The sequence below is a fragment of the Ascaphus truei genome, chromosome 4 (genome assembly GCF_040206685.1).
Source record: "Ascaphus truei isolate aAscTru1 chromosome 4, aAscTru1.hap1, whole genome shotgun sequence".
In the NCBI taxonomy this organism is placed as follows: Eukaryota; Metazoa; Chordata; class Amphibia; order Anura; family Ascaphidae; genus Ascaphus; species Ascaphus truei.
In genome coordinates, this window is record NC_134486.1 from 366,199,584 (window position 1) to 366,224,326 (window position 24,743).

Below are 24,743 nucleotides of genomic sequence, written 5' to 3' on the forward strand. Positions count from 1 at the left end.
TAAACGTGCTGCCACCTACTGTCTCCTGAAGAACTACTTGACAATATATCTGGCTACATCTGTAGTTTCTCACAATTGCCATTATTCTCAGGTAATTATGTTTAAATGTTTAATTCCACAGGTTAATTTTGAGCACAGTATAAAAAGGGTGGCCAGTAATCCAGGCGTGCGGAAATTGGGGGGTGCAACATTTGGGGGTGGGGGGTGGGTGCAGCACATAGAGACCCCGCGCTCTTCCTCACAACATTTAAATAAAATGCTGGGGGAGCGAGCGAGGCCTCTGTACAGTATGGGTATCATGCAGAAAGCAGCGAAAAAAAGCATTAGCCAGTTTAGCAATTCGCCATGTTTTTGGCGTGTTAAACTGGCTGTATGCTGTAAGGGGCGAATCCCTGGCGAATGAATGCGCCACCACCATTTGCTAAAATGGCTAATAACCGGTGGCGGGACGGCTTCTTGGCGAGAAACTGCCGAGAAGCCGTCCCCTGCCGAGTTTTGTTTGCAGCAGAGAGAGATCCGCCGTTCTCTCGGCGCAAACAACATTAAAAATTATTTTTAAAACCATTTTTATTCATAGTGTAGATGTGCAGGGATCTCGGGAGCTGAACCGCGTTTGTTTCAGGTCCGGGTACCCCCTGCTTCCCGATATACAGACCCCTTTATGAGGTGCCCGTATCCCTCTGCATTTAAAGGTCCTGATCACATGACCGCGGAAAGTAAACAAAGCAGAGGGATACCGGCACCCCATAAAGGGGCCTGTATCTCGGGGAGCAGGGGGTCCCCGGACCTAAAACCAAAACGTTTCTGCTCCAGAGACCCTCTGCACATCTACAGTATGACTAAAACACACATATCAATAAAGACTCGTTCCTTACCTTTGCGGCTATGTGCTACGGTAACGAATCAGCATGAATATATTTTTAATAATACTGTACAGTGAGCAGGGGGTCCCCTGAGCTGAACCGCATTGCTTTGTGGACCATGGACCCCCTGCTTCCCGAGTTACAGGCCCCGGAATGTGTGATCGGGTGGGCAGTGTCGCCGCCATCTTTATTGCGTCCCATACGCTACGTGCCCGCACTAAAGATGGCGGCGACACTGTAACCGATGCCCCAAACCGGGGCCTGTAACTCGGGAAGCAGGGGGTCTCTGAGCCACAAATCAATGCGGTTCAGCTCAGGGGACACCTGCTTCCGCACAATATTATTAAAAATACATAAATGCTGCTTCATTACCATAGCAGATAGCCGCTAAGGCAATGAAGGGGTTAACGCATAATAGTATGTTTATTGCGGACAATTGCCCCTAATAAACATAGCAGCAATACACAACATACAATACAGTAATGGGCAACATTACTATTATCCACAAATGGATAATAGTGCAGTTGTCCATTGAAAATACATATTGAACAATAAACACATTAAATACATATACTGTAGCACTCACCTATGTGCGGCTGCCACGATGAAGGCCATCCTCATCTTCATCCTGCCCATGCCCCATCCGCTTCTGCAAAACAGACACAAGAATTAAAACATCCAATGTAATGTCCCCTAACCTCTTCATCACCATAGCGGTTATTAACCGCTACAGTCATTAAGGGGTTAACCCACCATCACCCACATACCCTCCCCCACTAACCCCCCCAGCTCCTGAGGCCTAACCACCCTCACCCACAAGGGAGTCCTACCACATACCCTTGTGGCCAATACCCCCTCCCCCCAACACATACAGTACAATAATGTGCCAAATAACTATTATTCACATAGGGATAATACATTATTTGGCCATTATTAAACACATTAAATACCGTAGTAAAATAAAGAAAATTCTACTAACCTCTTCAAGAAGAAGGCCCCGTTGCCAGCATCATTCATGGGGTCCGTTGCCAAAATAATAAATAGCCAATACATTTCGATGCCATTCACATACCAATGAACCCCTTAATCACCTTATCGGGTACTAACCTCAAAGGTAATTAAGGGGTTAAGCCATCCTGCAATGGCAACACCACTTATGCATAACATCCTCAATTAATTAAAAAGCAATTTCCTAAACAAATCTCATGTAATCATTCAATGTGAAGCCTCAAATGCCACTTAAAACATTGCATTTACATTGTATACATGTAGCATAAAATGTAAGCTACATGTACACGCTGAAAATCAATGTGAACAATACAATAATCCAAATAAAATAGCATTACATCACAAGAAGTATACTATGTAATCCAATAAACTCACCATCAATCAATTAACATACATGAATTACATCCCTAAACAATTAAAATACCATCCATACCAATTACACAATTAACTATAGCTATCGTTACAAAGAACAAGTTACCATCATACAAAAAAGGACACCAAAAATTACATTATACTAAAGCAGGCCTGCACAACTCGTAAAGTGCGAAGGGCCGAACTGCTCCAAGGAAAAAAAAATTGGGCCGCACGGGTAAAATCATCATCGTCATCATCATCATCATCATCATCGTCTCTCCTCCAGCACCTCTCATCATCATCCTGCACCTCCCATCACTCTCCACCCCTGCACCTCCCATCACTCTCCACCCCTGCACCTCCCATCACTCTCCACCCTGCACCTCCCATCACTCTCCCCCTCTGCACCTCCCATCACTCCCCCCCCCCTGCACCTCCCATCACTCTCCCCCTGCACCTCCCATCACTCTCCCCCCCTGCACCTCCCATCACTCTCCCCCCCTGCACCTCCCATAACTCTGCCCCCCCCTGCACCTCCCATCACTCTGCCCCCTCTGCACCTCCCATCACTCTCCCCCCTGCACTCCCATCACTCTCCCCCCCTGCACCTCCCATCACTCTCCCCCTGCACCTCCCATCACTCTCCCCCCTGCACCTCCCATCACTCTACCCCCTGCACCTCCCATCACTCTCCCCCCCTGCACCTCCCATCACTCTCCCCCTGCACCTCCCATCACTCTCCCCCCCTTCACCTCCCATAACTCTCCCCCCCTGCACCTCCCATCACTCTCCCCCCTGCACCTCCCATCCCTCTCCCCCCTGCACCTCCCATCACTCTCCCCCCTGCACCTCCCATCACTCTCCCCCCCTGCACCTCCCATCACTCTCCCCCCTGCACCTCCCATAACTCTCCCCCCCTGCACCTCCCATAACTCTCCCCCCTGCACCTCCCATCACTCTCCCCCCCTGCACCTCCCATCACTCTCCCCCCCAAGTCAGCATGCCCCCCAAGTCAGCATCTAGCATCCCCCCCAAGTCAGCATCGCGCAGCCGGCCACATGAATGAATGACCCCCCCACCCCATGCCTACCAGATGATGTTGGCGGCCACAGATTCGTTGTCGGCGGCGGCAACAGAAGAAGAGGAGAGGGGGTGGTGGTGGATGGCGGCGATGGCGGCAACTAAAACTCATTTAAAATTGGTGCCGAGGTGAAGCAGGGGGAAGCGCGCTCTAGTAGCAGACCCGGAAGTTCCGGGTCGCGCTACTGCTGGAGCGCGTTCCCCTGCTGGAGCGCGTTCCCCTGCTGGAGCCAGGAAGGGGGGTTAGGGGGATTAGGGGAAGTGCGCGCGTTTGCTTGTGCGCGCTCCTAGAGGGCACGCCACAGACACAGAATGCGGCCGCTAGAGTTTACCAGGGAAGGGGGGAAGGAGGGGGGTTGAAGGGGGGCCGTCGCGGGCCGCACAGGGTGCCCCGGCGGGCCGCATGCGGCCCGCGGGCCGCATGTTGTGCAGCCCTGTACTAAAGCAACCCTCACCATAACCTACAGTACAGCATAGAAGCCCAAAAATTACATCTCTCTAATAATAAAATACATTTAACACACATCTATGCATAGCAGCATAGCCACAATCATTTACAATAGTGCAAAGAAAGATTTTACAACACTATCATTTCTTACCCTGTATGTATATATCTCTCTAGACATACATACATACATACATACAGTGGCAAGAAATGATATGCATAAAAAAAAATTAACACATGAAAAAGCAAAAAAAAAACCACATTTACATTAAATACATTTCTTTATTTCACTTACCATTACTTGACCCACTCACCAACACCCGTTGATCAGCTTACTCACGAATCAATCCACGAACAGGAACCCATAAAATAATAAACCAGAAAATAATAAACATTAAAATAATAAAACACGACAATCCAGGGGTCTTCTAGTTGTAATCCATCTTCATCTGTATTCTTCTACCTTCTTCCGGTGTCTTCTCCCCGTCTGCTGCCACGCCCTGGTCTTCTTTCTTCTCCGGAGGTCCGTCCTCCTCGGCGTCTGGCTTCAAAATGAGACGACATAGGCTTTTAAAGGCCTATGACGTCACATTTTCGTCATGGTTCCCACGGCCCTGATTGGGCCGTGAAAACTATGTGTTTTGGCCGACGGAAAAAAAAATGATGACGTCACTTAAAGGCAATGAAAGCACAGCCAATCAGAATGGCTTTGCTTCAATTGCCTTTAAGATGACGTCATGAAAAGAATCATGGCCGGCCTCACATGGTACGGTAGCCAATCAGAGCGTGGGAAGTCTATCCCAACTCTGATTGGCTCTAGTAGACCATGTGACAGAGGCTTGGGGAAGAACGGATATGACGGATATGACGTTCTACTAGAATACAGTGTGGCGGAAAAAGTTGGATTTTTTGGCGGAAAGTGCCTTCTCGCCCCGCCACCGGCGGGAAAAAAAAAAACCGCCAGCCAAACTGGCGTTTTTTTTTTAATCTCGCCACTTTCTCGCCCGTTACTGAATAGGGATAGGCTTTTTAGGCGGGAAAGTGGCGAGAATTGCCTTTCCGCTGCTTACTGCATGAACCCCTATGTCTCTTAGCTTCTCTCCGGCAGCCTATGGCGATGCGTCGCCATGACCACGCAGTCAAATTGAAATGCGATGTTTACATGATGTTGTGACGTCAAATGCAGCCACCGATGCCAGAGGAAAGGTGAGGGTTGACTATGTAAATGGCTTTGCTCCGTCTCATACCTTTTCAGGGTGCTTAATGCATGCTGGGCTTAGATATGCAGATGAAATAATGAAGGGCGCCAGGAACTTTTATAGTTCAAACAGGAGCTTTATTTACAGCCATTTAGAATGCTCTTCACATCAAGACATTTTCTCTTCCACACACATTTGACAGGTGAACAATCATGTTTGTACTCAATGCTGCTTCCGTAGGTAACTCTGACTCTTCTTATGCTGGGGAGTTACTTGGGCATGGTACTTTGGCATTAGTTACTCTAGCTTGTCCCTTTTCTATAGAGCGTCTGTAATGCTCCACATTAACTGGGCGCCTAGGGGCCTGAACTACCCCTCTTCCGCCGGTATCAGTATCCCGGTACAGTATACTGAATACCTCTTCTAGGCATGCTGAGTCTGAGTTAGAAGCCGACCTGCTGATGGGGCCGATTCAACTTTGCTCCGGAGCTCCTGTGTGGGGAGCCACTCTTATGCATAGGCTTCCTCTTTTTGAGCTATCTGAAGTCATTGCTACAGACACTAACTGGATAGGGCCCTTTCTCTAACTATAAAACAACAAACGGCGATAGGACAATCTTAGTGGCGTTACAAAACCTTGAAAATGTTTAACCTCACGTTACTGTTTTCTATATAATGTTTATTGTGTTCAGCATGCCGAGGCTAGGAACAATGGCTAGTACCAGCAGGGGCTGGCTGGCAAAAAAACAGGCCCAAGAATCAGGGGGGCCTACACATACCATACACAGATGCACACACACCAGACAAATGCACCATACACATACCATACTATAAGCAAGCTTCATACACACAAAAACGCACAATAAACACAATCACAAGATGCACACAACATATACATGTAGCCCCCTTCTAAATCCAGGCCCATTTTAGCATGCAGGCTAGGGCAGCACTCTGGCAGTGTAGGTGTTAAAACCATTTCACATGGTCCTGCATGTGAGCTGGCTCCGAGATAAGATACAGTGTTGCAGATCCCAGGCACATGAGGCATGACTCAGAGCTAGGAAAGTTCTAGTAGGCCATGTGACCGGTGGGAGGACAGATTGCTACAGCATGTTTTGCCCAGATACAGAGAAGGGTAAAGGTTGATACCCCCTTGGTATAAGAGGTGAGGACCTAACCTAGAGAGGAAGAGTGTGCTGGGGCAGACAGGTTCCCATGCTGCAGGGAGCAGGGCTGTAGTCCAGATCTTTGTAGGGATCTGGGGCTGAGCCTGCTTCATCCTTAGTCAGGGTCAGGGAAGAACTGGGAAGAACTGCAGGCAGGGTGGGAACTTCTGCAAGAGATACATGCTGAAAACCTGCCCTGTCTACGCTTTGTGGTATGCTGATCCTGCTGTCAATAAAAGCAAGCATCCTGTTTTTAAAGTTCCTGGCACCCTTTTCTACTTATTCTACTCATCACAACAGCCTTGGCCTGGATCCACTGGAGAAGCCCTGAGACAAAGGTAAAACTGACTGAGCTATACTACGCTGAAGCAGGTAGAAATTCTGTTTGCAGTGCAAGAGAGAGACTGATTGCATGGACACCCTATCTTCTGCAGCCAGGTGGGGATAGGGGTGTTACATACATATGTGCACACATCAGATACACCTACCACACATGCATGCAGATCAGGCATTTTTGTCTTTTGTTTGCAAAACAGAAATAAGTCAACAGAAAACTTCATAACGATCTTAAAGACAATAATAATGGCACAAAACCGTGCAACAACAAACGTTGCAAACACTGCAAACATATATGCCAAGATCCCACAGCCAGTCACAACCATGGAACACTCAATGTTAAAGGATCATACTGCTGCACATCCAGGAATGTAGTATATATGATTCAAAGAACAAAAGAAAGAAGAACCCTCTCTACCTGATATGACCAAAGGTCAAATATACAGACAGGTGCACAGAGCAAGTGATGAATAAACAACGAAAAAGACAACATCGATGGAGCATAGACACTACCAAACGGATAAGTCCCTATATCGTGCACTCAGTGTCTGTAATTGGGAAAGTGACCATACACAATTAAGATAGGCAGTATGGAATGGTGGTGCTGGTCCTGTATGTATTGCATATTGAATAAGTTAAAATATCCATTTAATTGATATACATTTAAACATCAGTACCAGACTATGAAGTATAAGGTGAGTGCAATAAAAATATATTAAATATTAGCACAATGTGCTTATATCCTGTAAAGGCAAATGATAACCAGCAAATTGTAGATGGAAAATCAGCACAATGTGCTTTTATCTTGTAGACGAGGAAGAAATCAGCCAACAAAATAAAGCTGGTTAATCAATACTGATAAATGCCTCTAGTAAAAGTCACGCAAGCCATAAATTGGCTAAGGGTACAATGCAAACAGCAACCGTGAAAGTAGTATATACTAAACACAGCCTTATCAATTTAGGCAATATTGGCACCATAGGAGCATAAATATACACAAACAGCTGATGTTGGTAGTATGGAGCCAACACTAGATCTCCATAGCGAGAAAATCTTATAGGCAATTTGGTGTGTAATAATGCTACATAGCATTCCAGGAAACGATTAACCCTATAGTCCAATCAGTAAAATGGATGAGTGTGTTACCACTCAATGGTGTGTGGTCAATGCTAAATCCTATAGCTCCATAGTAAACAAAACTCATAGGCATTAACAGTGTAATGATGATATATTGCGTTGCTAAGCAGACTAGTCTCTATGCTAAAGTGAATAGCAGTGCAAATGTGTATAAACTGGAAGTGGGTGTATCAGTGAAATGCCCCACATATACTAGCCCTCAACACAATGAGTACCTACACACAGGGACGGGAAAGAAAAATACAGGTCCCTAAAAACTAATATATACTGAACCTGTGGGGTATTCCACAGGTGTGTGGTGCCTATTAAAAGGATCGCATAGTCCTGCTTGCACTATCTCTCAATTACATAACCCTTCATACCCAGCCAACATTACCGATAGGGATAGACTCCTGACAGGAGTAGATGTTTATTTTTATGATTTCGTTTGTTCTTAAAGTAACAGTGTTTAAAATGTTTAGTGTCACTAATGGAGAAATAGACGCTGAAGGTTGAGGGCTGAGTGCCTCTAGAGTGTATACATGTGTTTGTCCCCCTTTTCTACAAATTAAACCATAGAAAACTGTGTCGTGAAGAGCCTGTGCAAATGCAGCACTACACAAAGGGAGCCGTTTGCCACATACTGTATGGTGGAGAATGCGGGCAAAGAATGCCTCTCCCTAGAGCAGCATACACAAGCAAAGCATATACTGCAGACGCAGCTGCAAGAGCTGCGTGCGCATCTACATTAGGCCAAGGGGAAACAGTGGGTCCTGTAGGAAGAAAGTATCCTGGCTGCTAACAAAGAAAAAGCTCTGCAGGTGCATCTGAGTACCCAGTGCGTCCCCTCAGAGCAGCATGAGCAGCTGAAGGCGTCAAAGAAAGAAGTATCAATACTTGAAGGAACGCGTGATTCTACTACAGTTAAAGGTTAGGAAGTATCAGCAACAAAGATGCTACCGGGATGTGGGAAAAGTTGCTAGAGTGGTTCAGTCAATCCTACCTCCTAACCAAGCAAGCTGTGCGTCCATATAAGCGTATCTGCAATGTCGTTGCATTATTAAAATTGGCTATAAAGATGGAGTCTCTAATAAGAATAGGATGGAAAGGTGTCCTCGATCGTACGTGGGGAAAAGCGTCACTGGAGGTCCAGTGGTACTCCCGTCGGAGTAAGATAATGAGTCAAGTGACCAGCCTGACACTGCACTATGAGACCGAGATGGCCAATGCCCGCAAATTGCTACACCTCACGGCCAATGAGAAGGCCTGGCTGCAACTGGAGCTTGACAAGGTCCAGTTGGAGCACTGACAGATGCAGGTCAGAAATAGAGAGCAGGATTACAGGGAATGGACATTTAGTACTAAATTGGAGAAAGAGATTCCAGTGCTAAAAGAGATACGCTGGTCACAAGAGGAGACCATGGAAAGTGAACTCAATGCCCTCACTGATAACAAAGAGGAAGGAGAAAAAGTTGATTTTGATAGGTATGCTTTTATTCCAGAAGCAGATAGGCACTCTTCTGAGACTACTGAGAACAAACTCCTTGATCTGGAGTTCACAAATCCAGATCCTCAATTTCATTTGCCGTGTTTAGATGCTTATCAAACTAGTGAAGACACCCAGGCCACCACAGAAGATGTTTTAGTCAAGTGTGTGGCAGTTCCGGCAAATACAAAGTGGATGGAAAATCCTGATAACGTTAATAATATTGACTGCGTTTATACAGAAGCAATTAGGTCTCCAAAACCCGAAGGCCTGGTAATTGCCCCAAAAAGGGAAATCAAAAATTTCTGATGAGAATGGAAATTTTCTTGAGAGGAGACATTTCAGTAAGAAGAGCCTAGAAGGTTCAAAGATTGGAAAGCAGAGGCAATGAAGGGCAACGCTGCGCTTGAATATTTCCAGATCTTGCCACTCTGGACCACAGTGTGGAGCCTTAGGCACAGGCTCCACCCATGGCCCTGATTTGGTCCATTCTGGCGACACCTGTCACACCTGATTGGCTCAGCAGAGGAAAGGAGGCCGGGAAACTATCGAAGCCTACACCGATCAGGGCTACACAGCTGTTAATGGTTGGTCTCGGTGTCTAGAGACCAACAGTATTGTGAACTGTGTGGTGGTCATCCCTTGTCACTGGGAAATCCAGGAACAGATGGAACTACTGTAGGTGGCATTAAGGATAAGCTAGCTTCCGTAGTGCCCAGTACTTAGCAAAATGTGTTCTCCATTCTTAGTGAGTTGTTGCTCTGTTGCTCTGTTTCTGTATTGTTTTGATCCCTGTTGGCTCAAGCCAAAATCAACGCTGGTTTTTTTAATGCCTACTGTACGGTACATTCTGGTGTTTTGTGATCCTCTGTAGTCTGGTCAACCCCATACCGTGACAGTCCATATATTCAATATATTCAATTGAATATAAACAGAGATGTGTTCATAATAAGGACCAAATCTAACCTGACACTGTTCAATCTCAGATCTCTGTGTCATATGCATCACAAAGCACTTCTACCAACCAAGCAAGTTTCCAAAGATAACTTGAGTACATATATGAAAATATATCTATATATCACAAAATGTGTTTTGCATTATTGTATGCCAAATATTAAACAAGGACACTGATAAGCAATATTAAAATATTGTTCAAAGGCACTGCAGGTTTAAGAATTCTAGAAAACCCACCCATAAAGTTTAACTTTTATAATAGTAATATCTATAATAAAAAAATTCTGACCTTTCCATGGAATATTTAGAGTGCACTGGGCTCTGGGGAGAGCTTCATTTTGACCTCATGGACACCAAATATTTGAAATGCTTATTTATCCTGAAAGGAGTGGTGGATATTAAAAATAAAAAGAGAAGCAGAAAGTGCAATAAGACATCTCTCATTGGTGGAAAAATGTGTGCTTGACAATTCAACAATAAAACCATTTCATGTGGTATGGGTAATACACAATGTGATGCAGGAGAGTAACTGCTTAGCTGACACATGTACAAACTGCCTACTAAAACATGATGGTTTGTAGCATAATAGTTGGAGCTGTTTGCTTGTGGCTGTTTAGAGAATCTGCCTTGAGTATAACATCGTGGCTAATGAGCTGTTTTTCATATAAGATTTCAAGCCGTGTAGAATCACCACAAATGTAATGATCGGTACGCTTAGTACAGCTGCGGCACATCTGAGTCTAACACATCACCGGTTTTTCTCTGGCTTTTTCCTGGAATGCGACGCTCTTCACCTGGCGCATGCCGTGTTCAATTTGCGTTCTCAGCCACGGGTCATGCGCTGTTGACGCGTGGTTGATTCGTTTATTTAGAATGGTTCGGATTTAATAGGTTGCAATTCTTTGCGTGTCCGCCAGATGGTGGATATTCATGAGTTGTAATGCGCATGCGCTTCAGTAATGTGTCGACTTGCAGGTGTTTCGTTTAAAAAAGATACCACAGTGTGCTATTGTAACTTGGCCTTGAGACTGAAGGAAGAGGTTGCAAAAATTTATCAATTTAGGCTTTTCATATTAAAGAAAGACAAAGACCAGTTTCTGTTACAGTATTCTCCAGAGAGCCGCCCACCATGAGTGTTCAAGTGCAGCCCGCTTTCCAAAAACCCGACAAAAGTTACGCATATTTGATATGGGCTGTGATTAATGCAACAGATGATAAGATGGCAACAGTTGTTCAAATTTATCAGTATTTTGTCGAAAACTATGACTTTTACAAATTTTTGCCAGCTCCTCATACGTGGAAGCGTGCAGTAAGGAAAAGGTTATGTAGCGATCCCTGTTTTTATCGTATTGAGACACAATTTGTTGGAGGGTATTGGTGTGTATCACCGGCTTTTTCCTGTATCTATGATCATGATGGCGGCAAAAGGCGAAGGGTCGTGTTAAAACCAACTAAGAAATGACAGTCGCTGCCAAGCAATGCACCGGCACCGGCTTCCGATAACAGTCCCACCGTCAGTGACAACCCCGAGCCGGATTTCGCGTGCAGTTTTGATGAAGCTTGCTTGTACCTAACTACAGGTGGACTAGTCCCGCTGCAAACTATCGACGTGGATGATCAAGAACGCTGGACTGGCAGTGGACCGGCGCCGGCACCAGCTGAATGGGAAATTCTATGGTGAGTATTGTTGCCGTATTATTTTCTGTGTTTTTTTTTATTTTGACAATACAGTATCAATATCGGTGCGATTCAAAAGTCAAGCGATTCTCCCGTAAGCAATATCATTGGCTGAGCGGCTTCTACAGTACTGTACTGCAGATACTGAACAATTGGTGGAACGCTAGGCGCATGCGCATTGGAACCTTCTTGAAACGCATAAAGTATGCGTGTCATTATATCGACGGTAGGCGCATGCACATGTGGACAGGAGACGCCCCCCGAGAAAATTATTGGTGGGACTGGCTGGGAACGTCTTTAGGGGGATGACCATTACAGTAAAACTTTTCTTTTTGTTTTTCCTCAGAAAAGAAAACAGCTAATGGAGGGATTTCGATGGATAATATCGCTTTGTGTAACAATGCCTGCACATTGCTGAATCGGATTTGTCCGTCCATGGCCGATTCCTTGCAAATCGCAAAATGCCATTAATGCAGTCTCGAACGCCTTTCATTACAGGATCTGTAATTGGATAAAAGCGTCACATTTCATCCGGAATGTTTTTCCTTAAATTGACAGGAAGCGCCTTTTTTACGCGATTCCGATCGTAGTTCACTTTGAAGGCCCAGTCGCAGTACAAAGAGTAGGGAACATGGTGCTTAAAAAGTAACAAGGCATACTTGTGGGGTGCACCAGCACTCTTCACCCTATACTTCTCCCTGAGCGCCTGTGGCAGATCGCAAAGGGTGATGTCGGGCACCATATCGATGCGAGCGAGTGTAGGTCTTTTGGGAGCGGGTGTGCTTGATGCGACGGGACGATGCTTTCCTCCGGTCTTGGATGCCGTGTTGTCTCCTGGCGTGGTCTTGACAGGGTTGTCATGTCCTCCTCAATGGCATACATGTACACTACATCTTCTGGTGGAGGGGGTGCGCTTGGTGATGGAAGGGGGTCGAAGGTCCAATTCATCACATCCATGTCACCCCCCTGCTCCAGCGTCGGGGAAACAGGGGCATTAACACCGAGCAAACAATGTATGCCCACTATGTCAGCCTCCATCTTCTCCATCCGTCGATCCATCCGTTGATTCATATGTTGCATCCGTTGATCCATATCCAGCATCCGTTGATCCATATGTATCATCCGTTGATCCATTTGAAGCACCCGTTGATCCATTTGTAGCACCTGTTGCTCTACATTTAGCATGGTCTCCAGAAGCAAATCTATCTTTGCCAGCACAATTGTGTTCCCGGGGAGATCCACACTTATCCCAGTCAGCATCCGGTCTAACGAGCTGCTTCTTGTGCATGGCGTATGGACATCTGGGTGGATGGGTGCAATGGAGGATGCAATGGGGGTTCCATGGAGAGAAGCGGCAGCGATGTCGAAGAAGGGTGGAGAAGGAGACCTGTGGATATCCGGCATAGGAGAAGCGGCAGCGTCGTCAAAGAGGGATAGAGAAAGTGACCTTTGGATTTCCGTGCGAGAAGCAGAGTCGTCGTCGCAAAGTGAGGCGGCAATGTCGTCGGATAGAACCGGAGAAGAGTGCCTGTGGGTTACCGGCAGGGCGGCGGCAGCGTCGAGGATGAGGGGTGGAGAAGACGGGCTGAAGATTTCCGGGACAGCGGCGGCAGAGTCGTCGAAGCGTATGGGAGGAGGTGGTCTGCGGGTTCGATGGGTTGGCTGCCAATCGTTTTGCATCGAGAGTATATCACCGTATATCTTCTTGACATAATAAGGCTGAGTCTATGAAAACCCTTAGAATTTGGGGTCAGCAGAAGCTTTTCTTTATTGGCTTTAGCCTGTCGCTTTTGCCTTGGCGTGGAAACGGCAACCGCCTCTCGCTTTTTCAGCTTGACAGGCACAGCAGAGGCGAGTGGGTTCCTGTGTCCGTAGAATCGGGGTTGCTCCATGGAAGCAGGTGGCACAATGCAGTATCTGGACAATGGCAAATTCAGATAAAGATCATCGAGTGGTGGGCTATGCAAAGTGTGTAACCTTTTATGCATGGCGACCAGGTACAGGTGTTGAAAGTGGGCGTACTCTAATGTGAGTCATTAACGTATAAATACACCATCCATTTTGTGGATTCACTGCACATTGAATACACATCGACTAAACATCGAATATACAGTACATTCTTGTGTTTGTATTTCTTTCTACTCGCAGCAATGGGTGTTAAAAAGATTTCCAAGGATCTCAGCATGAGAATTAAGGAGATGTACACGAGCGGACACCGAATTGCTGCTATCCAACGCTGGCTAGCTACTTCTGGCCTCGTTGTGCCAGCAACCACCGTGAGCTATCATGCACACGGAAAAAACAGAGACAGCAAAAGGGCACCAAGGGTAGCTAACACGTAAGAATATTTATAAAACTTTTAAAAAAAAATTAGATGCTGTATATATTTGTTTTATATTTATATCACAACGGTATATATTTGTTTTATATTTATATTACAACAGTCTATATTTGTTTTATATTTATATCGCAACAGTATATATTTGTTTTATATTTATATCACAACGGTATATATTTGTTTTATATTTATATTACAACAGTCTATATTTGTTTTATATTTATATCGCAACAGTATATATTTGTTTTATATTTATATCACAACGGTATATATTTGTTTTATATTTATATTACAACAGTCTATATTTGTTTTATATTTATATCGCAACAGTATATATTTGTTTTATATTTATATCACAACGGTATATATTTGTTTTATATTTATATTACAACAGTCTATATTTGTTTTATATTTATATCGCAACAGTATATATTTGTTTTATATTTATATCACAACAGTATATACTGTATTTGTTTTATATTTATATTACAACAGTCTATATTTGTTTTATATTTATATTACAACAGTCAATATTTGTTTTATATTTATATCACAATAGTATATATTTGTTTTATATGTATATTACAACAGTATATATTTGTTTTATATTTATATTTAAATTACAACAGTTTATATAATTTGTATATTTATATTTAAATTACAACAGTATATATATTTTGTATATTTATATTTATATTACAACAGTATATATATTTTGTATATTTATATTTATATATAAATTTTATATTGCTGCATATTAATAAAACAATATGTTTTCTTTACATTGTAGGGAGACAACTCTTCTGGTGGACAAAATAAGTGAGGAGAATGATGAGAGGAGTGCATTAAGGGTTAAAAACACTCTGCAGGAAAAGCACAATCTGACTGTATCCGAGAGCAGCATAATGAAGATGAGACGCAGCATTGGATGGAAATATGGACGTGTGAGGTTAGTACTGGACAGTACAGGAGGTAAAAGTGTTGTTTAGGAAATTGTACTGTACCGCTAAAATTATTTATTCCTTGTCATTACAGAGTGTACCCCATGATACGGGACGCAAACAAAATCAAAAGAGTGGTCCAGGCCCAGGCATGGATCGACAGTGGGGAGACTTTCCAGGATTGCATCTTCACTGATGAGTCTACTGTGTCGCTGGAGAGATTTGCAAGCTTTGCCTTCCACAAAAAAGGCCGCTTATCTTTGAAGCCGCGGCCAAAACACCCCGTGAAGCTGCATGTGTGGGGTGCCATCTCTAGGCGTGGACCAGGATGCATTGTCATCTTTGAAGGTAAAATATATCAAATGTAATCCCAATTATCGAGGCCACTACCAGGCACTATGGAGTGTGTTTATGAAAGAAGGTTTGACGCCGGTATATAGTGATGCAGGTAATAAGGCAATATATCGGTATCTCCGATACTAACAAGGGGAGTGGGGTACTGGAAAACCGGTTAGAGGTACAAGGGGACACCTCCCAAGGGGGCGCCCCCAAGTAAATCACGGCCCGGCTACCAATATATCCTCACCTGTCTCCCCTGTGTATCGCGTGGAGGTCCCTTGAAAGCCGTTCCTGTTTGCGGCTGCAAGCTTGATCCTGGAGGTCCCTTGAAAGCCGTTCCTGTTTGCGGCTGCAAGCTTGATCCTGGAGGCTCTGTGTGCTGGGATTCTGCTTGCTGGCATCTGCGTGCCCCAACCGGATATGACGTCACAGATGAAAAAAATAGAGATTGCTTCCGAGGTTCACAGCACCTTCACTCAGCCAGTTGTATGAATATAAAAAAGTTTATTAGTAACCAGCAATGTACAACAGCATGAACACTCTTACGCGTTTCGTCCAAGCCTGGACTTTTTCAAAGACTCTTTGAAAAAGTCCTGGCTTGGACGAAACGCGTAAGAGTGTTCATGCTGTTGTACATTGCTGGTTACTAATAAACTTTTTTATATTCATACAACTGGCTGAGTGAAGGTGCTGTGAACCTCGGAAGCAATCTCTATTTTTTTCTTCCAAGACAACATTGTCCCTGAGATAGTGCAATACATCACACGCGATTTCCCCAATGGTCACCGCTTCCAGGACAACGATCCGAAGCACACCGCGTCAACAGCGCATATCCTTGAGCGCTGTATCAACTGGGTGAAAATGCCAGCGGAGTAAGTGCAGTAGACCGTGTCTCTTTTTCCCCCCACTGTTTTTACTGTGTACTGTATCTCTTAAACTAATTGTCCTTTTTTTCCAATGACAGATCGCCAGACTTCAATCTGATCGAAATGTCTGGAAAGTGGCGAAACCCTCCAAAAAGGACGAGTTGTTGAAAGGCATAATGAGTTTTTGGAACGATGTACTCACCGTGGAACGCTGCAATAAATATATAGACCATATTGCAACTGTGTTGCCCATTGTGATCGTGCGTAATGGGCAAGCATCAGGAAAGTAGTACTGTGCTGTAGTATTGTAAGTACAGTATGATACAGGTAAGTATGGCACAGATTTTTTCTTTCCCAATAGTCAGAGTATACAGTAGTTACAGTTTTTTCTTTACAGAGAGAGCAGCACCAGCCATCAGGTTACAGTACATAGTATTTAACAGTAGTCAGAGTATACAGTAGTTCCAGTATAGACTAGTTTGACAGTACTACAGTAACTGCCTACTAACTGCTCAATTTTTTTTCCAGAGAAAGCAGCACTAGCCATTTACAGTAGTACTACACATCACACAATGCCATAATACAGTACGCACATAACTGCACTAATTTTTTGTTTTCTTGTCGTTTCAGGAAAAAGGGTGGCCTGGGGGGAGGTGGGGTGTTGTGTCCAGTCTTATCTGCTTGTACAGTCAAATGTACAGTATATAAACAGCAGTAATGATGTACACAAAACCTCCCCTCTCTCAATGAACTACTGTACTGTACTGTACTGTACACAGAATGAAGAACAAGATAAAGACGGAAAAAATAATATTACTATACAGTATATATATATATATATATTACACATTACAGTACCGTATATATTATTAAATAATATTCTTATAAATGTGCATTATTCATGTTTCCCCATGTTTTACAAATGTTTTCTAAATGTTTATCCAATTTCAATCTGCCAGAAGAACTTAATAAAGACTGCATTACAGTGTATGTATTATTCATGATTATTTTTATATTTGTATTTTTTGGTTCCTGATAAAATAAAATTAATATTTATTCACATTCCAGCTAATCATAATCATTGACAACAACCACAACCCCCCCCCCCCCCCCCTTCAGTACCCCAATGAATAAGAATGAATGACAAAACAACATGAATCAGTTAATGGGTTTTTAAACTCTCAATTCTCACAATGCTGTGCAAAACAGATTTACATTTCAAAATCGAGATCCCATTGGGATTTTCCAAAGCGTTACCGTAAACTAAGCCTCAAAGGGTTGGGGGAGGGGGGTTGGGGTGAGTCATGTGCAATAATCAGCTAGCTCCCATCTCTAAAAGGATTAGAGTACACGCAGGTGCAGTGAGGCGATTGATGCTTGGCTAGGGATGGATTAAAAACACAATGACTAACTAACTTCAGAAAATTAACGACTCTGTGGAATTTCAAATCTTTGAGCTAGCGTTCGTGGGGGGAGGGGGCTACAGATACAGCTGCATGAAGTTCAAAGCTAAAGACATACTTAAATTTCAAAAGCCAGTTCATCATAATAATACACCCCCAAATACAGTATGTAAAAAGCACACAAATAACCATGTGCAGTCAAACGCACAGTGTCGCAGTCAATAGCTACAGCAGCACAGATTGAATATCGCAATACAGTAAGATGGTTTTTGCAGGATTGTGAAAAAAAAAATTACAATAATTTTTTTTTTTTTACATTTTGGTTACGTGTGCGCAGTAAATTCCTGCTGTCAAGCAGGAATGTGATTGAAACCAGACACATGTTCAATGGAATGGTGTGGGAGAGATGTACTGCATTGCACAGAAGATAAGAAGTTGAAATACCCTGCAGTGCACTTAATTATCCTGAGCGAGGGGAGAGCGCTGTACTGTATATGCAGAAATGAGACACTGTTACAGTATTGTACACGCCTATGTGTTTCAACAATTTTCAAATGAGACACACAGTACTATACAGCAGCACAGCACTGCAAACGCATGTATACTTTAAATATGCAAATTTACTATAACTGCGCGCGCACACACAGACTATCTACTGACGTAGGTTGAACTGCGAAGGTATTAGACTTCCAAGACAACAGCTCGCAAACGCCCCCCTGAGTTTTTACACGGCATTGCAGTATTGCAGACAGCGAGAATAAAATACCAATATCACGAGCGCGAAAATAACGCAGTTCACTCCGGGCGAAAGCGACAAAAAAACGCACATAACCGGGATAATCTCAGAACCGCGGATCTAGCCGACTTAGACTCAGATCTGTCGCCTCTGTACATTTTGGTGGAAGACAAATCCCCTCATAAGTAACTGTAATTATGCAATTTGTCACTTTCCACCATTTCGTAACGTCCCCCTAAGTCTTATTAATAATAAGTGTAACCCCCTTTCCCTATGCCTATGGGAAACCGCAGGCGATAACGCGTGCTGCTGTACCTGTGAGGCTTACAGGAAGCCAGAGCCTCCGCTCTTGGGGCACCTGGGATGCTAACTCTCGCGGTGCAGCGCCTCCAATTAATAGGATCCCAGCGTAGGCGGGATTGACTCCTCATAGGAAACAATACTCAGTAATATAATACAGCCAATGTATATAAACACACTGTACTCATAAATATAATGACAGCAACATAACAATACACTGCAATACATAACAATAATAATGGTGGTTCCCCCAAAGTACTGAGTGTGCCCTGGGCACCTGAAACCCTGATGTCCACAGAACAATCACACCCAAGTGTGTGGTAGCGCTCCCCCCCCCTTTGTGAACCATTGGTGCACGTGTGATACCTGCCTGGGTACTCCAGTACACCAGGGGCAGCTTTCGGTATTACGCTGAAGCAGGTCCCATGCAGTGGGGCCTCCAACACAACTCCCCTCACACCTTGTCCAGGTCACGGTCCATGGTGCAATCTCCATCCAGAGTGTTCCACCTCTGCTGCCATGTGCAGCTCTATCCAGGCCGCAGGTTGCAGCGCAGACATCCATCCGCCGGCGTAGTAGTGCTGTTGTATCTCTAATGGGAGGGTCCATATCTGGCGCCTTCCCTACAATACTCTGCTACCGGGGTAGGGCTATCTGGGGCTTAAGGGGCAAAATCTAGCCAAGTCCAGGAGGCTAACTGCTCCCTAGACACTACCTTCCTCCTTGCTCTTCCGTCAGGACTGCCAAGGTCACCTTGATCCCCGCAGAGGATATCCTGATTCACAAGGGCTGCAGCTCATCCATTTGGCTGGGTCAGCCCATGTGTTCTATCCCCCTCCCCCCGAGGATTCTGGGACTTGTAGTTCTGCCTTAGTGCATGCAGAGCCATTCCAAGATGGCTGCCGCTCCTGCCGACACTGCGCATGTGCAAAATAGCCCCCCCACAATCTCCCTGATCGTGCGGAGCTCCGCAGACCGGCTGAACAGTTCCCCGCACCGGAGGCAGGGTAGGGGTACTCCGCTACACAGGTTAATAAAATATCTCCAGAAATAGTGATTAGCCAGGTTCATTTAGAGGAGCAATTCCACCTGCATATATATCTTTTAAAGATTACTTCACAATACTGTGAAATAGGATCTCATCCTTTTCACACTTTCACACTTCCTCTCCTGCAATACTGTATTTTGGACCTAGTAATTGAATCTGAACTTTTAACCCTAAACTTTTAAGTACTAACCTTGAATTTATATCAGTCCCCTCTGCTAGTGGATGGTTTATAATGAGTATGTTTTTTGAGTTACCTACATTTCTATAATTTCTTAAATAAGTGGCCAGGTCCCCCTGGGACCTCGTTCAGTCTCCTTACATCCCGGTGTGTCTGTGTGTGGTAGCGGAGGCAGGGACAGGTGCCGGCGGGGTGCAGGGAGAGAGAGCTGTGGTCAGAGAGGCAACCAAGTCGAGCGGCTCTGTTTGCAGGGCGCTGCCATGTTGCTAGGCTCGCGCATGCACAGTTCGAGATCGCGCATGCGCAGAGGACCTCCTAGAGGCGGCTAGGTGGGACCGGACAGCCCCTTTATCTTCAGTCAGCGCTACTGAGTGCTGGAGTACCTGGCAGGTATCACACATACACGTACAAGTGCACCAACTTTAATACAGGTTGTGGGAAGCGCTGTCGCACACATCGGGTGGGTTGACTCTTGTGGACACCAAGGTGGTTGGGTTCCCAGGGGCACCTCAGTTCTTTGGGGGGGGGGGATATCTCATCTGAGTATGGACACTGTGTTGGAAGACTCTGTAGGGTTAAAGCCGTGCCTGGCCTATTTGGCGTGGTTGTTGTATTGTTATTCCTTTTTCATATGCATGCAGTGAACTGTTATCATAATCAGTGTGTGTATTATTGCATTGTGTCCTGTGATGGGGTTATCCAACATAGTTAGGATCCCGCACAGGTGGAGGCACTGTCACCAGGCGGATCAGGTACACCCCAGGCTCCCAGCAACGGAAGTTCAGGCCTCCTCTGAGCCACAGGTAACGCACTACACACACAGTAGCCACCATATCTCCCATAGGGGGGGGAAAACTGCGCAACAAATAAAATAGTAAAGGATAAAAAAATATATATATTATAAAGGCATCTTCAGTGTTTTGATTGAACAAATTATGACATAAAAACAAACCACACAAAAAAAAGAGGAAGTTTTCTTAACTAAGCATGTAAATGCTGTGTTGCAGGGGCTGTATGCGGTTGGATTCACTGGACACCGTGAGACTATTCTTCTTCCAAGACATTGCCCCTTTGACAGAGTCCTTTTTATGGCCAGTAGAAGAAGAGACAGGCTTTTGGGCCTCGCATGCCTCCTGGGAAGTCTGAGGAAACTTGCAAGACGAGTGCAATGACAGAGAGGCCCGAGAGCGCAGGGCCTCCAAGTGACTCACAGTCACACAGTTCAAGCAGGCGATCAGTGCCAGCGGAAGAAGGAAAGACACAAATACATTCACCTGCAGGGAAGATAGAACAAGCTAATGTTAATTAAGAGATAAGTATAACAAGATTATATCAGTATCGACAACATAATCTATTGAACGATAAGTAAAATAAACAGGCTTAAGATGCCAAATTCTGAATGATTATTTAATTTTCTGCATGTTTAAATGATTTCTCTTCTACTGATGAGTATTTTCTCTGAAATAGTCACCCAAAACCAATAACTTTTCTCTTTAAAGCAGCAGATCCTCTGCAAAATCAATAATCCCCAGGATCAGGCAAAACGAGCTACGGAATTGTCAGTGCTGGAGACTGCAGGTTGCATTGTTGCCAATGAGTGAAAGCAATATCGTTATGATGTGCCACATTCCTTTAACTTTACCGCAGGACTTGGTACTTCACCAGTGAATAACGGGCGAATCGGGATATACTGGTGATAAGGCAGGACCTGCTGGCTCAAGTTTAAAAAAATAAATAAAAAGAGTTAATTGGGTGGATTTCTGTTTTAAAGAACTTTTGACTGCAAGATTCACCGTGAAACCGATATTTGCAGGTGCTGACTATTTTGACCAATAAAATTCCTAACCAGTACACCCTCCGTGGGTGGGTACGTATGAAGTGGAGAATTCTATAAGGAAGTAGGACTGCCCCATCCCTATTTATCATAACCCGAACTGCATGTTATACCCCTTCTCCTGCACATCCAACATCCCCCGGTAGACACTGGCTCACCTGCTAAGAAGTTGAGGAGGGGTCTTATACAAATCTCATGCATGTGTTAGCCCTCATCTCATACTCCGGGGGATCCTTGCCAGTGTTTTAGTACGTATGTAAAATAATTTTAGCTGGGACTCTAAATTATAGATGTTTAAATTGAGAATGATTGCAGCATTCTTAAAAAAAAGTTTTGCACTAGGTGGGAAAGGGGGTTTCCGGAGCATAACTGCTTTAATTTTAGATACGGGGACAGCCTGCTTCCCGAGATACATACCTTGGATGGGGCTGCCAATCGCAGCCCAGGCAGGGCACGCCATATGGCCAATTAAAGGTCCTGCATTTAGCCAATAGAAAGCCACAACATCATCCCTTCTGGCTTCTTATTGGCCCGAATGACGCGGGAGCTTTAAACAGCATTGAGATACCGTCACCCCCTACACAGGTAAGTATCTTAGGGAGATCTGGGGGTCCCCAGAGCTGAAATGAATGGGGATCAGCTACAGAGACCCCCTACTTCCTACCTAGGGGAGATATTATATATATATATATATATATATTTTCAATGACAATGACCAAAGATTGAGCATGGTGATCCAACGCCGCAGCAACAGCTGCATCAGTCATCAGGAACAACTGATACCAGAAGAACAGTAAGTCATACATCTCACTCCTGATGTGTGTAATTTACTTCAAAGCATGATAGGCAAACCAAGAAATACAGCTGACAATGCTTCTCAAACATTGCAAAAATAGCGTTCACCTCTATGTCTAACAAACAGTATACTCCAGAATTATGGAGTTCTCCTTGCTCACTCGCAGGATATCTATACACTTTTAAAACTCAAAGCAATATAGAAAGTTCATGGAAAAGAAAAAGACATAGCGCTCAACTCTCATAGTGTAAAATTGTAATTATATTGCTACATACAAGAGTGGTAATAAGTGCATGTACAAGATAACTCGGTTAGAAAAGCAGGGCATGTTTAGGGTACATGTTATCACTCGTGTACTCGCTCAGTAGATAGCCTCCACAGTAATCAGCCCTCAGTCCAGAAGCACAGCATCCCTCAGTCCAGGAATCACCAGTCCAGAGAATCCTCCGCTGGCCATGAGCCCACTTGAGCGTCCCACGGTCCCGGTAGACAACTAAACCAGGTGCTCCCATTAATATTGGCTCTAGGGCTCACTTAGTCCAAGTTTCAGGCCGCAACTTCGGATAAAAGAAAAAAAGGTGATGTAAAAAAGCGCTAATGGGAATAACAATGTACCCTGTTAAGAGGGGGAACCCTATTGGTAGATAGGCAGCCTGGTGAACCTGATAGTACAATCAGATGAACAGCATAAATAAAAGAGAGATACCGGCGCCTGATCAGTCCACAATGGATGGAAGTCCAGTAGAAATAGTCCCAAATCCAGGATGTGCTACAGTCACTGAATCTTTGAGTGCTCCGTTAGGAATTCATGCAGGGGATGTGGAACATGAAATAAAAGAAGAGAGAATTTAGTGCAACACAGCTAAACAGATTACACAGACACAAAAAAAAAAAAAAAAAAAAAAGGAAAGCGAAAAACAGATTTTTTTTTTTTTTTTTCAGTGACTGTAGCACATCCTGGATTTGGGAATAGTTCTACTGGACTTCCATCCATTGTGGACTGATCAGGCGCCGTTATCTCTCTTTTATTTAGGCCGCAACTTCGGTACTTCAGAGCAGAGCTCCTGACGTCACTGGGGCCGCGACCAAACAAGCGACCCTCCAGCACAGGAGCAGTGTGTATACCGCAGACGAGAGATCAACGTAGGATGGGCTGGACGAAGAGACTGTGCAAAAAACTATGCAAAAGCTCACCACGTGGATGAAAAAAAAAAGAAATGTATTAAACTACATAAAACAAAAATACATAACAAAACAGGAGAAAAGCACTCCCACTAGTTTCACGCTTCTACAGTGCTTTCTCAAGGAGTATGCAGTAACACACAATGGGATAGGTTATATAGCTCCTCCTCTGCTGATTGGGACAACTGAAATCAATCTTGTAATTGATAAACACAGATTATGCGCACATAGTAATCATACTGATGATTTAGGCAAAAAACACAAAAATACAAAAGACAGAAAACAGAGGACAAAGAACAGAACAGATCAAAATGTTAGTAGTGAATATATCTACATTGTAGTAATATTCACATAGGATTATACAAAAAAAACAACAAAAATGTATATGACTTGTAAGATGGTTAAATAAAAGGAAATGTCAGAGGAGATAAAAAACCTCAGAAATGGCCAGGGCTGATTATATCCATGTTCTCTATCTAAAGGTATATTTAATAATAATAATATTTGTCTTCAGTAGAAAACATAATGCTGGTAAGACATAATGTAACTGATTTATGACAAAAGTCAAGTTATTAAATTTGTATAAAGATATTCCGCCATTACATAATGGGTTTGAATCCTCTATGTTGGTCCAAATATAAACCAGATTTCTTAGATGTGGTTAAATGATTTAAACAGTTAGACAAATGATCATGATATGACATTCTATTAAACTCATGAAAATTAGATCTCATTGAGGAATATACAAATTGACAGATATTTCAAAGAGGGCACCAGAATCATAATGACCAGTATAGCACAAAATCCAGAGAAGCATATACAGTTCCAAACCATTCATATAAAACAACGTTAGAATGTATTTGAATCCACCAGAGAGGAGGGTGACTGAGAAAATATTGAATTTAATCAAGAAAATATTTAAGGTCCCATTCTGTTTTCAGTCCTTTAGGGATTAGTGTATCTAAGACAAAAATCCAATGGGCTTCTCTCCAATAGAGAGCAATAACTCTGTCACCACCTCTATGGTGGATCTTAACATGATCAATGGCAATGCATTTAAAGTTTTGTACAGACCCAGACTGACAGTGAGAAAAGATT

At 43.9% G+C, this 24,743-nt stretch overlaps 1 protein-coding gene across 1 annotated transcript in view; it reads right to left on the reverse strand.

Annotated features, from left to right (window-relative positions):
• Nucleotides 1–24,743, reverse strand: part of NTSR2 (neurotensin receptor 2) — a 62,129-nt gene that overhangs the window by 8,509 nt on the left and 28,877 nt on the right. Inside the window, exon 2 of the mRNA XM_075594841.1 lies at nt 20,816–21,107. Within this exon, the coding sequence (XP_075450956.1) occupies nt 20,816–21,107 (292 nt within the window). The remainder of the gene's footprint in view (nt 1–20,815; nt 21,108–24,743) is intronic.